The sequence below is a fragment of the Hypanus sabinus genome, chromosome 8 (assembly GCF_030144855.1).
Source record: "Hypanus sabinus isolate sHypSab1 chromosome 8, sHypSab1.hap1, whole genome shotgun sequence".
NCBI lineage: Eukaryota > Metazoa > Chordata > Chondrichthyes > Myliobatiformes > Dasyatidae > Hypanus > Hypanus sabinus.
Genome location: NC_082713.1, coordinates 58,036,306 through 58,052,362, shown reverse-complemented (window position 1 = coordinate 58,052,362; position 16,057 = coordinate 58,036,306). Strand labels below are relative to the sequence as shown.

General features: G+C 37.4%; 1 protein-coding gene across 1 annotated transcript in view; it reads left to right on the top strand.

Moving 5' to 3' along the window:
* Positions 1 to 11,738, top strand: part of pof1b (POF1B actin binding protein) — a 117,335-nt gene extending 105,597 nt beyond the window's left edge. Inside the window, exons 12-16 of the mRNA XM_059977284.1 lie at positions 529 to 651; positions 3,155 to 3,283; positions 5,935 to 6,002; positions 10,147 to 10,263; positions 10,498 to 11,738. Of these exons, the coding sequence (XP_059833267.1) occupies positions 529 to 651; positions 3,155 to 3,283; positions 5,935 to 6,002; positions 10,147 to 10,246 (420 nt within the window). The 3' untranslated portion in view covers positions 10,247 to 10,263; positions 10,498 to 11,738. The remainder of the gene's footprint in view (positions 1 to 528; positions 652 to 3,154; positions 3,284 to 5,934; positions 6,003 to 10,146; positions 10,264 to 10,497) is intronic.
* Positions 11,739 to 16,057: the final 4,319 nt, after the last annotated feature.

Below are 16,057 nucleotides of genomic sequence, written 5' to 3'. Positions count from 1 at the left end.
AAATGTACTGTTTCTTTATTCCCTGATATTCTATGATCATGATTAGATCCGGCTTTACAGAGCAACATGAATGAAATTGTATAGAATACTACAATTAAGGCAATTACAGTGTATCCTAAATAGCAAGTTCTAAATTGTGGATTTTCTGCAACCAAAATACTCTGACGCAATAGTTAATTTTGTGGCAAATGCACTAAGCTGTATATTATTGTCCAGCTTAACCACAAATGGCTGGAAATGAGCCCAGAATTCTGCAGAACAAATTTGTTTTATCCTACATCACCATGCAAATTTTGGGTGAAAATGAATTATTTATGTGCTTTGGGTTGCACCTGTTCTTCAGAGAGGATGTTTTTACGTGAGCAGTTGGGTAACTTGTTGCAGGATTATGATGTGAACTAATGGGTGTTGCATACATAAAATATAGTTGTGAAGAATACTGACCAGTGATATTTAATGAATTGGCTTGAACTTTAAATCGCCACACAACCATAGTTTTACACTGACATTATTATTTGCTATTCACAGTTAACCAAGAGCCCAACAAGTCCAACCAGCACTTCAATATTTAATACAGAAATTTCAAATAATTACTATGAAATGGTCAATAAACTCCGTGAAGAAAAGGACAAGGAGATCAGTGCTTTAAGGGTATGGAAACTTTTTTTCATTATATTGACCCATGTGGGAAATTGTAAAATCTTAACACTTGTGCCTGGATTGACTGGAAGATCTTTCCAATGAGTCTCACTCTGATATTCTTGCAGTGCAGTTTGTATTTTTGAGTAACTTTTACCTATATAAAAAACAATTGGTACAAAATTTAAAAATGACTATTGAATCTGATTTACCGATTGTTATGAGTCATCTGTATAAATAAACTATAATTGAAATCAATGTCCAAGTCAAAGAATTAACGAGCCTATTAAAATGATGGGTGCTGCTCAATTGAAACAAGTTGAGGAACCGATAGCCAAGGGTTGAAGGAGTTCAGTGTGTAGATAAAATAGAGAACCTGTGGTGGTTCTCCTTGGAAGAGCAAAAGCTGTGAAATTCAGTGGGGGTATTTTAAATCTTGCAGGTAAGAAATTAAATGGGGAAACTTTTCCCATTGACAGAGGGGTCAAGAATGTGGGGACACAGAATGAAAACATCACACAGAGAAATATAGGGGGAATGTGAATTTTATTTCACACAGTGAGTGGTCATCAGCACCCGAAGATCATGCAAACTTCCAAAGGAATCATTTTTATGTTTCTATGAGTCCAATGAGCTTCCAGGTAAGATTTGGCTAAAGTTAAAGCACAGGAAATTAAAGTTGAATTCTTGATTTGTTTAACAGGGAATATAGAACACTGTAGCACAGTATAGGCCCTTTTGTCTACGACGTTGTGCCAACTTTTTTAACCTACACTAAGATCAATCTACTCCTTCCCTCATACATAGCCTTCCATTTTTCTATCATCCGTGTGCCTATCGTAAGTGCTTCTTATTGCCCTCCAATGTATCTGTCTGCTTGTATCACCACCCCTGATGGGGTGTTCCATGCACTCTCTGTAAAGAACCTCTGACACCACCACCCCCCATACATCATTAAAATGATGCCCCCTGGTATTAGCTATTTCTACTTGATCTATGCCTCTTTTGAAGTTAACATATAAAAGCAGAGAAAAATAGACAAGTACTTGAGTGAGAAAGGAGTGACGGAATAAGTAACATATTCAAGAGCCAAAAATCCAAGATTTATAATGACTCAGGATGGGTTGTATGTGAACCAACATGGTTGCATCATAAAATTAAAAAGACTCATAGACAGATGAAGTTAAGGAAGTGTGCAGATACCCATTTTGGAGTAAGCAAAAATGAAAGGTCATGGGTATGTTTGTTTTTCAAAATAGACATTTGTAAGGTGTTGTTCTTTTGGGTACAAAAGTGTTACTTTTGTAGATATTTATGTATTTGTGAAATAGTTTGGCATAAAAGCGTTTATCACGGCAAAGTTTTTTTACTCCATTGGTACTCTCTTTCATACATACTGAAAATAAACTGGTTTATCTGCTACATTTGCTGCATTCAATGCAATTCTACTATAATAACTCTAATTCTCTGGTGGTACTTTTGAGAGAGTTTTTTGATGAAGGGTTGCTTTAATATTTCTTGTGCATCGTTTATTATTAATTACTTGTTCTAGAATCAAAAGGATTGTATTTCCTTAGTCAGACTTATTGGGTAGCTGTTTATTTACCAGCTTGGCACCCTGGCAAATCCTTTGACGTAATATACGTACCCAACTGAGTATTTCTCCCAGATTAAATTTATACCTAGTCCTGCTTACTCTGATCTTTATAAATCTGTTTACACCTTAGAAACATATTCCAATTTAAATTTCAATTAAATATTTATATTGACATGAAATCTGTACTTTCTCCAGTCCAAAGTACTAACCAGTTGGCATCAGCTTTTAGCTGCTTTGCTATTAAACATTGGTAAGGCGACTTCTCTCGTATGAGCAGCTTTCCTTTGAAGGCTAGCAACATGAGTCGCTTGGATGAATAAAGCACTGTTAAGGGTCTTGTAACCCAACTCCATCTGATGCTTCCCTCCATGAAACTACTGGCCCCAAGTGCCTCAGATAAAAATGTTCCATCCTTGTACATGCCTTCCTTCCTTCCCACAACTTCAACCTTGTAAGTATGCATCCAAGCATACCCAACACTGCTGAGCTGAGTCTAATCATTTCCTCGCAACCTTCACTTAAATTTACACCTTTCTCTGTTCCTCTCTTTTGATTCTTGCATCTTTGACCAGACTTAGACACTTGCGTATTTAGACATTCTTACTGGGCTGTCTGGCCATTTTGTTTAAATGCAATCTCTGTTAAAAGATGCCACTTCAATGCAGGTCATTGATACTTGTTGTCCAGGCCAACCTTCCCAATGTTTCTTTATTAATTTGGTCAAATCTATGAACAGAAATTTTTGAAAAAAGTCCAATTATTTGGTCTTTTAATAACACTTTAGCCATTTAAAATGTGTAAAAGTAAGTGTTACCTGGCATCTCTGTGTAATGTTCCTTTTGGTACCGGGGTGGGGGGGGGGGTGGTCAATGTACATATGAACTATTGATATGCCCTATTTATTTACACAACACTTAGTCACAAATCAACAACATGAAGCGAGAAATGTCATCAGGGCAAGACAGTACCAGCAGCTTGCAAATGAAGTTAATGCAATACAGTAATGACCTGTCTGAGAAGGATGCCATTATCCAAAAAAAGAATGAGGTAAGATCGCATGGTTTGTCTCATTTCATTGACACTGTCACATTCATTTGAATGAATCAATAGTCAAATATAGAACAGCGCTCTGTATTGTGGTTTTGGGTTAGCAGTGCTGTGCCAGCATGGGTTTAGACTTCATATTTTCCATGCACATCGATCCAAAGTCAACATTTAGATCATTGATTGTGTGGCATCATTGTACGTGTCTGAATTAATTCTGCTTCTATCATTCTTTGTTGACCTTTTTAGCTTCGGTAAACTACGAGTTTATAACTCATGTCACTTCTTGCCCTGAAGAATGATTGAACAGGAGCTGCAATTTCTCAATTCAAAAAAAATCATTGAACGGAACCGTTGATTCTGTTCCTTACGCCACAACTGTTACTTCCTGTATCATCTGTTGCATGTTCCAGATATCCAGCAGCTGCAGTATTCTGTTGCACCTTACTGTGCGTGTGCCTCAATAGGTCTGCAGGAGATCCAACCCAGAGGCATTTTACCTCCTTCCAATCCGCTCAGTCTGGTTGCTATGTTTCAAAGCTCTTGCTTTTATTGATGTGGAATACTTTCTGAGTTTTCTTGATTCAGCAGCAGCTTCTGGAAGCATCCAGAAGTGAGGTAAACATCTGTAATCTGTTCTCTCTGGGATTTCTCTGACTGACCCTATGGTGTATTCCAGTGGAATATCTCCAACTTGATACTGTTCTTATTGAAAATCATTTGAATTCTTTTATGCCCAGTTTTTTCTAAATTCTTCTTCGATTCTTGGGATCATTCAACAGTTTTGAATGGTCCTGAGCTAGGAGGTTGTGCACTAAACCCCTTCTCCACCCGAGAACCATTGCACCTCTCCAAATGGTTATGAGGAAATGCATGCAACTACTGTGATGTTAATTGCAAACTACTTTCTATCCAGGAAGGTATATCTGCAAATTTCATTCACTCCTAGCCATGTGAAGCATTCTGGTTGTTGAGCTTCGACCATGTAAAGCAAGGCAGTGGTTTCAATAATGCTGCAATCTACATTCTAGGAATTCAAAGCAATAGCAAAGAGATGTCAGTATTTGATTATTTTACAGACAAGTCTCAGTTTGTAACCACATAAATCACAAGCTTGAAAACCTGCCAATTGATGTCATCTCCAGACTGTAACAGACTAGTATTGGAACTCAGCCTATTATAGCCTTGTTGGTAAAATATTACTTCAGTCTGGGCCCAAGGTTATTGAATTGACTTCACGTACATGAGGAGTAAAAAGCTTTACGTTATGTCTCCATCTAAATGTGCAATCATGGTAATTTATAATAAATAGGTCAGTGTAATATAGAGTACACTCAAATCAGCGTGAGTTTATCAGTCTGATGGCCTGGTGGAAGAAGCTGTCCCGGAGTCTGTTGGTCCTGGCTCTTATGCTGCGGTACCGCTTCCCAGATGGTAGCAGCTGGAATAGATTGTGGTTGGAATGGCTTGGGTCCCCAATGATCCTACGGGCCTTTTTTACACACCTGTCTTTGTAAATGTCCTGAATCATGGGGAGTTCAAAACTACAGATGTGTTGGGCTGTCTGCACCATTCTCTGCAGAGTCCCGTGGTTAAGGGAGGTACAGTTCCCATACCAGTCAGTGATGCAACTAGTCAGGAAGTTCTCAATTGTGCACCTGTAGAAGGTTCTTAAGATTTGGGGGTCCATACCAAACTTCCTCAATGGTCTGAGGTAAAAGAGGTGCTGTTGTGCCTTTTTCACCACCCAGCTGGTGTGTTCAGGCCATCTGAGGTCCTCAGTGATGTGGATGCTGAGGAACTTGAATTGGTGAGGCTGCTTGGGATGGGTACTCTGCCTTCAGTGGGTGAAAAGCTATTTTGCTTTCATTGATAAATGATTTCAATAAGCAGGCAGCTTTTGACACTTATAGAGTGAACATCAGAAGAGTTCATAATTTATAAACATTAGATGACATTTGATCCATATATTCTAGGAGCTGAATTTAAGAAAATAAGTACACAAGTAAATATATGAACTCTCAAACATACAGACGCAATAGAGTTAATCCTGTCTTCACACTTTAGTAGAAAGTGTTCTGTGACTTATAATTTATTAATGAATGCTATTGTGTGGGTGTAATTTCAGTCACCAATGCTGAGTGTAATCTTGCCGATCAATAATACTTTTTATAATTGAAAATGCATGTGATACGTTTAACAAGAATAAAGGGAGTGTAAATGTATTTTTAAAAGAGTTCAGCAAAAATAAAAGCTATAAAAACAGTAAAGATAAGTCCTGGAAACACGGGGAGTGACTCACTTTATATGTAGTCAGTGAAACATGGCATTAAATCATTCCCTGGCATGTATGAGGATGTTATCAGAATCCTTCTACAAGTTAGCATGGACAACATGATTTAATCACAGCCACAAGAGCATCAGCTATTGTTTGGACAGAAAACAATTGCCAAGACCATATCTGAAATTTGTAAAATAAATAAATAAATAAAATTTTAAAAATGGGTTCCTAAAGTTCACAAAAAGATTCTCTGTGATAGCATTTGGAAATATGCCCTGCTGAGCATTGATCGATATCTTGAGTGCTCCTGTAGGAAGAGTTATGGTTGAATTTCCAAGAATGAGTCTCTGATAACTTTTAATCTCCTTTCTAGGAAATCATGAGACTGAAATCTTCATCACTTGGGTCAAATAATGTGACGCATACAGTCATCACAAGGCGGTAATCTATGTTAACATTTGTTTAAAAACTGTAAGATTATTGGATTACTACTGGCCTGTCAGTAATTGCTTTCATAAAGTTAGCACTTTTTTTTCCAAAACAGATGTAGTATACCTATCGTATTGAATCAACATAAGGGTACCAACCAATTTGATACTAGTTTTAGCCAACATAATTATAGTCTTGATAAAAGTACTGTAGAATGTCATATCATAAGTTACCAAATAAACATATGGAATATTTCTTGGATGAGGCTGTTTGGCTGATGTTTAGGAGCCTACGGGAATTGGTTACATCTTTGTGAAATTTTTGATTCAGTATTTGATAACTGACAGAAGTAATGGTGTTTTTTGCATTGCAGCATGATGATCGTTGTATTTTCAGTCACTCTCCTCAGTAAAGAAGGAAGAAAAATTACAAGCAGACAATTAAAGTGCAAGGAATAGTGGAGGAATGAATTGTTCAGTTTTACAACAAGTGGATTTGAAACCAGAGTATTGGAAGCAATATATCGATTATGCATTCTTGGTTCTTGTGTGAGATCTGAAGTTCATGCGGAGTAACTGAGAGACTGATTTTTTTGAATGATTGAGTCCCAAGCAGCATTAGATTCAGCAAAATAGTAGGGCCATCAATTGATGGTTATTAATCCAGAGGATAGCAGTAATGCTAAGTGACTGTTTTCATTTGTGATTAACGAAAAAAAGCAATAGAAGTTGTCTGTTCATAGTGATGCTAATACCTTCTCCAGGCTATGCACTTTGGATAACTCCCCACCACCCGCTGCTGGGCTTCCAGGACAATTCCTCTCATGCTATTAGGCCCCAGGTCAACTTCCTCTGGAATAGTTCCCACAGATAGGAAGGGTAGTAAATGTAATCTGACTCTAAGAAAAGAGAGAGAAGATAAGGAACTTGTAGATCAGGTAGCTTAAAGTCAGTAGAAAGGATAATGTTATTTGGGAAATAGTAAGAAGGCATTGTGAAAATAGCTGGATTGGGCATAGTTATCATAGACTTGTCAAACATTTTTTATAAATCTATTAAAGATTTTTTGAACAGCAAAATGCATAAATTTAGAGTTCCACTGCTTTAGAATTCCCGAAGGCCTTGAAGAAGGTGTCATTCAAGTGCCCTTTAGGCAAACTATGGTGATGCAGATTGAAAACTGTAGGAATATGTAGAATACACAACATTAAAACTCAGAACAGTGCAGCAAAGGAACAGGACTTTTGGTCCACAATGTTGTGCTACATCAGCTAAAAAGTAAATTTTTAAAAAGCCCAAAAACTAATCCCTCCTACCTGTACAATGGTCCCCCATTTTTCTCATATCCATGTGCCTATCTACAGACAGACAGACATACTTTATTGATCCCGAGGGAAATTGGGTTTCGTTACAGTTGCACCAACCAAGAATGGTGTAGAAATATAGCACAATAAAACCATAAATAAATAATAAGTAAATAATGCCAAGCAGAAATTATTTTCCAGGACCTCCTATTGGATCAGGGTGTCTAACACTCCAAGGGAGGACGTGTAAAGTTTGATGGCCACAGGCAGGAATGACCTCCTATGATGCTCAGTGTTGCATCTTGGTGGAGTGAGTCTCTGGCTAAATGTACTCCTGTGCCTAACCAGTACATTATGGAGTGGATGGGAGTCATTGTCCAAGATGGCATGCAACTTGGACAGCATCCTCTTTCCAGACTCCACCGTCAGAGAGTCCAGTTCCACCCCCACAACATCACTGGCCTTACGAGTGAGTTTGTTGATTCTGTTGGTGTCAGCAACCCTCCGCTTGCTACCCCAGCACACAACAGCAAACATGATAGCACTGGCCACCACAGACTCATAGAACATCCTCAGCATCATCCGGCAGATGTTAAAGCACCTCAGTCTCCTCAGGAAATTGGGACAGCTCTGACCCTTCTTGTAGACAGCCTCAGTGTTCTTTGACCAGTCCAGTTTATTGTCAATTCGTATCCCCACGTATCTATAACCTTCCACCATGTCCACAATGACCCCTTGCATGGAAACAGGGGTCACCGGTGCCTTAGCCCTCCTCAGGTCCACCACCAGCTCCTTAGTCTTTTTAATGTCACTTAGAAGTCTCTAAAGTATTTGCCTTTACTACCATACTAGGCAGCACATTCCAGGCATCCAACAATCTCTGAGCAAAATACTTACTCTCACATCCCCATTGAACTTACTCCTTCTTATCTTCAATGCTGCCCTCTGGTACTGAACAGTTCTACCCTGGGAAAATGATGCTTCCTATCTACTCCATCTATGCATCTCATGATCTTATAAACCTCTATTAGATCTTCTCACAACCTCTGCCACTTCAAAGAAAGTTTGTCCAGCCCCTTACGATAGCAGAACTAGGCAACATCTTGGTAAACCTCTTCTGCACCCTCTCTAAAACCTCAACATCCTTTCTATAGTGGGTTGATCAGAACTGTGTGTGCTACTCCTGGTGTGGTTTCACCAGAGTTCCATAAAGCTGCAACATAACCTCTTGACTTTTGAAATCAGTGCCTCGACTAACAAAAGCAAGTAGATTGAATTGTGAATAATTAGATTGAATAAATAGTCATGGTTTGAAATATGGTACAGATTGGTGCTGGAACCCAGTCATTATGCTTTGCTGATAGGAAGTTGCGGACATTGAGGAAATTGTAGATACTGTAGGTTAAGAGAATGAGCAAAGACATTGCAAATGGAATATAATGGTTGAAAAATAAAGTTATTTACTTTGGTAGGAAAGTAGAAAACAGTATTTTTCTAAAAGGTTAGAACTTGATAGATGTAGGTGTTTGGAGGATCACAACCTGGAAGTTAACATGTAGTTACAGCAACCATTTAGGAAGACAAAAGGTATTTGAAACTTATTAGAGAATTTGAGTCTAAGACTAGAATTGGTTTGCTGTAATTACATAGGGTCCTATGTGTATGGATCTGGTGTTCCTACTCAAGAAGAGCAGACCTGTAGAGAGGAAATGCAGTGAAGGTTCACCAGCTTCATTACTGAGATGTTGTATGAGAGGTTAAATGAATTGAACCTACAGTATAAAATGTTGAGTTGGAGAATAAGAGCTAGTCTCATTGGAACAGACCAAATTCCTGGGAAGCTTGACCTGTTTGATGTGAGAATGATGGTTGCCACAGCTGGAATGCTAGAACCAGGAATCACTGCCTCAAAACAGGCATTCAAGGCTGAGCTGAGGTGAAATTTCTTTGCCCAGTGCATCATGACTCCTTAAATTTTACAGGTTTTGGGAGGATCGGTCTAAGAGCATCATCAAAATGAAGATTGGTAGATATTTTGATATTAGAAGAAACAACTGGTATGGTTATATATAGGAACGTGTTTCTGAGATTTAAAAATTGAGCTGGGATCCATTTGATTGGAAGAGTATACTCAAGCAGCCAAGTTGCCTTCTGTTTCTGTTCGGTTTTTAATTGTGTGCCTCAGCTTATTTGATAATGTTTCACATCTCATCCATTGGTGGGATGACGGAAATTTCAATGCTTTAAGTTGCTGCAAATGGAGGAAAGAAGAGATCCAAGGATCATAGAACTAGAGGAGGTTAGAAAGGAAAGGGGAAATCTCCTGGTAGATTTTGAACATGATGAAAATTTGATTTTGTATCCAGAGAAGCAATACTTTGAATTATTCAAATTCAAAATGAACTAATTTGCTTTGTTTCAATAAATATATTGGTAGTCTGTTATTGTTAACAATATACTTGATTTTTTTCTAATTGACAGCTGAGCAAAGTAGCATCCTCAGCTGATGTGATAAGCTTATGAGGAGTTGTTGAGTCACATTCCATGGTGTTATGATTGAGGCTCAAGGAACATTGTCTTGTCTTAAATTGCTGTGAAAGTTTTTATGGCTTCGAGGAAATGTGATACACAAAAGATTCCGCAGATGCTGGAAAACCAGTGCAACTGCACAAAATGCTGGAGGAACTCAATAGGTCAGGCAGCATCAATAGAAATGAATAAACAGTCAACCTTTTGGGCCAGGACTCATCTTCAGGACCTGAATAGTGAACTGATCTTCCAATTTGCATGTTTACTTCAATTGCGATGTGAATGCGAATGAAGGATAATCTTACCTTTTTGTTCACGCTGTAGATACCTTGATTATCCAATTCTGGGTCTTTTGAAAGATGGGAAACTAACTTCAAGTAAAGAATTAAAGACCGTTTTAGTTCAAAGGAATGGAAGATATTAAGCAAAATAAAAACACAGGTACAGTTCATCTAAGTTTAAGTTAATTCTTTCATCTGTTAGGTATCCAGCAGAATGCTGATGAACCCTGTAGTGTTTCTAAGAAAGCTTTTAAACACACAAAGTTAGATAATGGTGGAAGAATTTAAAGCTACTGATATTGAAGGTGGTTTTGCTTATGTTCACACAGAGTACATTAGGACTGAATTCAAGAATAATCTTTCATAAAATTCATTCTTTTTAATTTTCTGTTAGGAATTTGTTTCAGCATACTGAAGACTAATCCAATGCAGTGGGAAGTACTTACTGGTTTTCGCAACAGAAATTGCTCAACGTTTTCTCATTTCATGGTGTTCTTTCTTGCTTAGCCAAAATGGATTTTGAAGGGTCTGTATTAGTTTATTTTAAACTGCTGTTTATTATTGTTTAATCCATATTGAAGGCTGCAGGTGTGAGGGATTGCTATTTTACTTTGTAATGTTAGAATTATATCAAATGTAACAAAAAAGGTGAATGGTATGAAGAAGAAAGTGTATAAACTGGAAAAGAAAATAAATGCAAGTTAAGAGAGTACCCAATTAATGAGCCAGTGCTTTCTCTCTGCATATTGAATGGTGATAAATTTTGGATAATTGTGTATTATTATATGAAAGGGTTTTTTTAAAAACTACAGTTAGTTCCATTTTCACTTGGGCAAAACTGATTTAGAAGTAGCAATGCACAAAAGAGCATTTTATTTGTTATTGCTTTTATTTACTTGTAAATTCACCCAAGCATATGTATGCCAATAATTAATTGGGTATTTATAAAAATGGATAACCTTTTGTTCTGAAGTCATTTTGTCATTTGATTGTGTTTTATTGTATGTGATAAATTCATCAGCATTGGTGACTTTGAATATTTTTTTCTGAAGATTAAATTTTATTTATATTTAAAATAACATTTGCCAATTAAGAACTAGTGTTCTCTGAAAATTAATACACCTTACTTTGAAGTACTGACAATGACATAAAACATTCTAATTTTAATCAAGATTTACTCATTTTTGTTCCACACAAACAATAATATTTGTATTAAGTGAAACACCGCTGATTCAAATTTTAGAGGCTTGGAGGATGAAACTGATCATTATATACATTGTTTATTTTAGACTTTGTGGCTAAAGAAAATAGTGTGCTTTTTTTGTGCAATAAGCAACTTCAAAATTTTGCAACTGACTTTATCATGTACATATCTCAGCTATTAGTTTGAATGTTGGAAATTGTTAACTGTGTTATTCTACCGGTCTAACAAACAATTGTATAAGTTTAACACAGCCTTTATTTCATACACTCTGGGATGTTAGAAATTGCTTTGTTTTAAGTTAATACAAGTAGATTTTTTTTGTATTGCTTGGAAGCTTTTAAGGCTATGAATATTTAAGAGGTAGCCAAGACCACAGAATGAATTTCTATGTATCCATGAAATTAAAAAAATAAAATTTTTTGATAAAAATTGCCTTTTGTCACCCTATATTATTTGTTCTGACGCTTGTCTTTTTAAATGAGATTCTAACGCAAACACTAGGCTTACTTTATTACTTGGATTACTTTAGCTATAGCTTGTGGCACAAAGGCAGAAAGATTAGACCTTGTTAAATATGGTATCTACTGGACCATCTGGTATCCATTGGCATATACTGCACAAGAATTGCTCTCTATTTTTGTACATAACTAGTATTCTATATGTAAGATTCAAAACTGTCATTTCCATGCCCCTTTAAGTGACAATGATTCACAGTGCAGTTCTATTTTTAATGCAAATATAAAATGCAACAAAAATAAATCAAATGATAGTGCTCACCAACACATTGCTGCTAATCTGCCTACAACTGCTCTCCCTTTATGTACAAATAGACACCAGTTTTGCATTATTTTCATTGAATGTATATTTGTAAAAATAGAAGTTACTTAAGCTATGAAATTACTTAATATTCTTAGAATTTTTTTGCCACTTGCACAAGAGTCTTGGATGCGTAAATATTGGTTAAAACGGAATTTACTGTACCCAGTGGCTCAGCTGAACATGTAACGTGCATATTAAGTAAACATGGGCTAAAACAAGTTTGTATTATTGGAGAAGCGAACAAGGCCCTCTCTAAGTAGGTTGTCAAAGAACAGGAGTGATGCGGCTACTTGCAAAGTCTGAAGAATGATTGTCAATTATTGCTTGCATATGCTTTTTATATCAGAGAGCCACCTTCTAGGTGGACAGACCTGTAAACTGAATAGTTTTATTTACTCATTAAATGCACACAATCAGTCCATTACTACCATGCTCTAAACATTCCCTCATAAATCATAAGCAATTATTTAATCTAATAATCTTTTGTTCCTTCGGTAAACAAAGCCATATGGCTTTCTCATTCTTAGTAAGATGGAAGCTGATTTGATCCTTGGCTTCATGTAACCCTCAGATCCTCGTTGTCCACAAAATAACATTCATAGCAATCTGGTGCAGAAAGATTAATAGTTCCTCCTCATACCACTTGTAAATTGATATTCACATCCTATGATTCTTCTTAGCTCCCCAGAGAAAATGATCTTTGAACATTTTAAGGTAGAGGTAGATAAAAGCTTTGAGCTTGAGAGTAAAAGATTAAGAGGGGTGGGCAGGAGAGTGGAATTGACATTGCAATCAAATCAGCTGTGATCTTACTAAATGCCAGGGCTTCTGGGGCAAGGGAGTTACACCAGCTCTTTCTAATTCATATATACACAGCCAATGGGGATCATGCGCTCAAACTCCTTGGCAATTGGTTTTGCATAGTCTGATACTGAAGCAGTGGATGTTGTCTATATTGGCTTCAGTAAGGCCTTTGACAAGGTTCCTCACGGAAGGTTAGTTAGGAAGGTTCATGGATTCAACAGTGGCTGGATGGGAGATGCCAGAGAGTAGTGGTGGATAACTGTTTGTCAGGTTGGAGGCCAGTGACTAGTGGTGTGCCTCAGGGATCTGTACTGGGTCCAATGTTGTTTGTCATATACATAAATAATCTGGATAATGGGGTGGTAAATTGGATTAGTAAGTGTGCAGATGATACTAAGGTGTTGTGTGAATAATGAAGTAGGTTTTCAAAGCTTGCAGAGAGATTTAAGCCAGTTAGAAGAGTGGGCTGAAAGATGGCAGATGGAGTTTAATGCTGATAAGTGCGAGGTGCTACATTTTGGTAGGAATAATCAAAATGGGACATACAAGGTAAATGGTAGGGCATTGAGGAATGCAGTAGAACAGAGTGATCTAGGAATAATGGTGCATAGTTCCCTGAAGGTGGAATCTCATGTGGATAGGATGGTGAAGAAAGCTTTTGGTATGTTGGCCTTTAAAAATCAGAGCATTGAGTATAGGAGTTGGAATGTAATGTTAAAATTGTACAAGGCATTGGTGAGGCCAGATTTGGAGTATTGTGTACAGTTCTGGTCATTGAATTATAGGAAAGATGTCAACAAAATGGAGAGAGCACAGAGAAGATTTACTAGAACGTTACCTGGGTTTCAGCACTTAAATTACAGAGAAAGGTTGAGTAAGTTATGTCTTTATTCTTTGGAGCGTAAAAGGTTGAGGGGGGCACTTGATAGAGGTATTTAAAATTATGAGGGGGATAGATTTGATGTGGATAGGGTTTTTCCATTGAGAGTAGGGGAGATTCAAACAAGAGGACCTGAGTTGAGAGTTAAGGGGCAAAAGTTTAGTGGTAACAAGAGGGGGAACTTCTTTACTCAGAGAGTGGTAGCTGTGTGGAACAAGCTTCCAGTGGAAGTGGTAGAGGCAGGTTCGATTTTATCATTTAAAAAAAAAGTTGGGTAGGTATATGGACAGAAAAGGAATGGAGGGTTACGGCCTGAGTGCAGGTCAGTGGGACTAGGTGAGAGTAAGTGCTGGGCACGGACTCGAAGGGCCAAGATGACCTGTTTCTATGCTGTAATTGTTATATGGTTAGTGGTTGTCATTGAAGAACTTTAAAAAGGATGTGATTTGGGAAAGGGCTGTTTAATTTTTCCCAGAGCGATGAACCCAGTGATAAAAGTATCTCAAACAATCGCCAAGCTACAAGTATAGGTTAAAACTAAACAAGAACATAAATCAAACAAAACTGCTTCAAATTAAAATGTTTTTGGTTTATAAATAATTATTCTAACATTACAAAAAGTTCATTCATTAAGCTGATATTTTCCAACGTTAAACACGGCAGTCAGTGACTCAATCACAATGGATTTAGTTTTTTTAGTCTGTTACATTTACAAGTTTATGCATATATCCTTGCTGCACACTGAAGAGCAATTTGCCCTTACTCCACAATTATATTAATATACTATGAGTAATATTCTATTATTCTATCCAGTAGATCTTGCTGAATTATCTCATGCAGAACAAGTTCAACTAAATTAAATATTTTGAAGAAAAATATCTGTCAAATATGTAATTCACTCCACCCTTTATTGAATGCTTTCAAAGACTGAAAATTCTCATAACCTGCTTTACTTGTTTTACTTATTCTGACGAACTTCTTGTTACTTTTAAGGCCTCCACCCAATTTGTTTGCCAGAGTTTATGTAATGTCATCCTGAATCTCGAGTCTAATGTTACAATCACCTAGCAACACATCTTTTGTAAGATTGTTAACCTCTAACTATTGTGATTCCCCAGTGGAGAACTGTTGGAAGCATAGAATTATTTTGATTTAAATATTAAGTCATGTTTCTCTTAGGACAATGATAATGATGGTATTTAGATTATGAAGCTTTGTTGCAAAGCTTTCAACTTGTAAATGCAAAATGTAGGACACTTTCTTGTATCAGTTACATGAGCAATTAGATCTACATAAAGGAAATCAGGATTGTCCCTTCATACGGAAGGATAAACTTACAACAGACTGCAGTGGCACTTTTTGAATAGTGAGTTTGCTGTGTGAGGAAAGATTAAGCAGGATGGATCTAAAATATAGTCACTAAAGCTTCTCTGCGGATGTCACCTTGTCGTGGTGGAGAAGCTTGTGTGGTCCTGAGATCCCAAGAGAGATGCTGTCTGGAGCTGTGCTCCTGGTAGGGTCACCCATGGCGGTAAGGTTGAGGGTGAGGTCCCTGACAAAGAACAATCCAACCAAGGCCTCAACAGTGGAACAGCTGGATGAAGTTACTTCGAACTCAGCGGCTGTGAAGGGGGATGAAGGCTGCAACAAATCCATCAGCTCCAATCGTTGTGGTTCCCATGCACTGGAATCAGTTGGTTGATTTGTGAAGTATGTGTGCTTCTTGGAGTGCAACATCAAGTACATGTTAAACAAATACATTCACAAGCGTCTTTGAGGTGTGGAAACAGAACGAAGGCCATCATCCTCGACCTCGAGGGATAGCCATGACAATCACAGAAGACTGAAGATGGACCAATGAACAAATTGTTGGAAGAAATCAGCAAGTGCAGCAATAATGGCAGGAGTTCCGTGGGTGTAATTCAGAAGATCCAAGATCAGATCATCCCAAAGAAGCTGCCACATCCTAAAGGGAGGATGAGGTAACTGGCTGACAAGGGAAGTCAGAGAGAGCATAAAAGCCAAGAAATTTTTAAAAACTAACAGAAATAAAAAAAAACAATAAGGAGACATGATAAAACAGAAAGAAAATTACCCAATAATATCAAAGATGGTACCAAAAGGTTTTTTTTTCAGATATATAAAGAGTAGAAGAGAGGCAAGAATGGTCATCAGACTACTGGAAAAAGAGTAAAGTGTGAAGTGATACAAATTGGAAGGGTGTACTTGAAGGCAGAATATTTAATG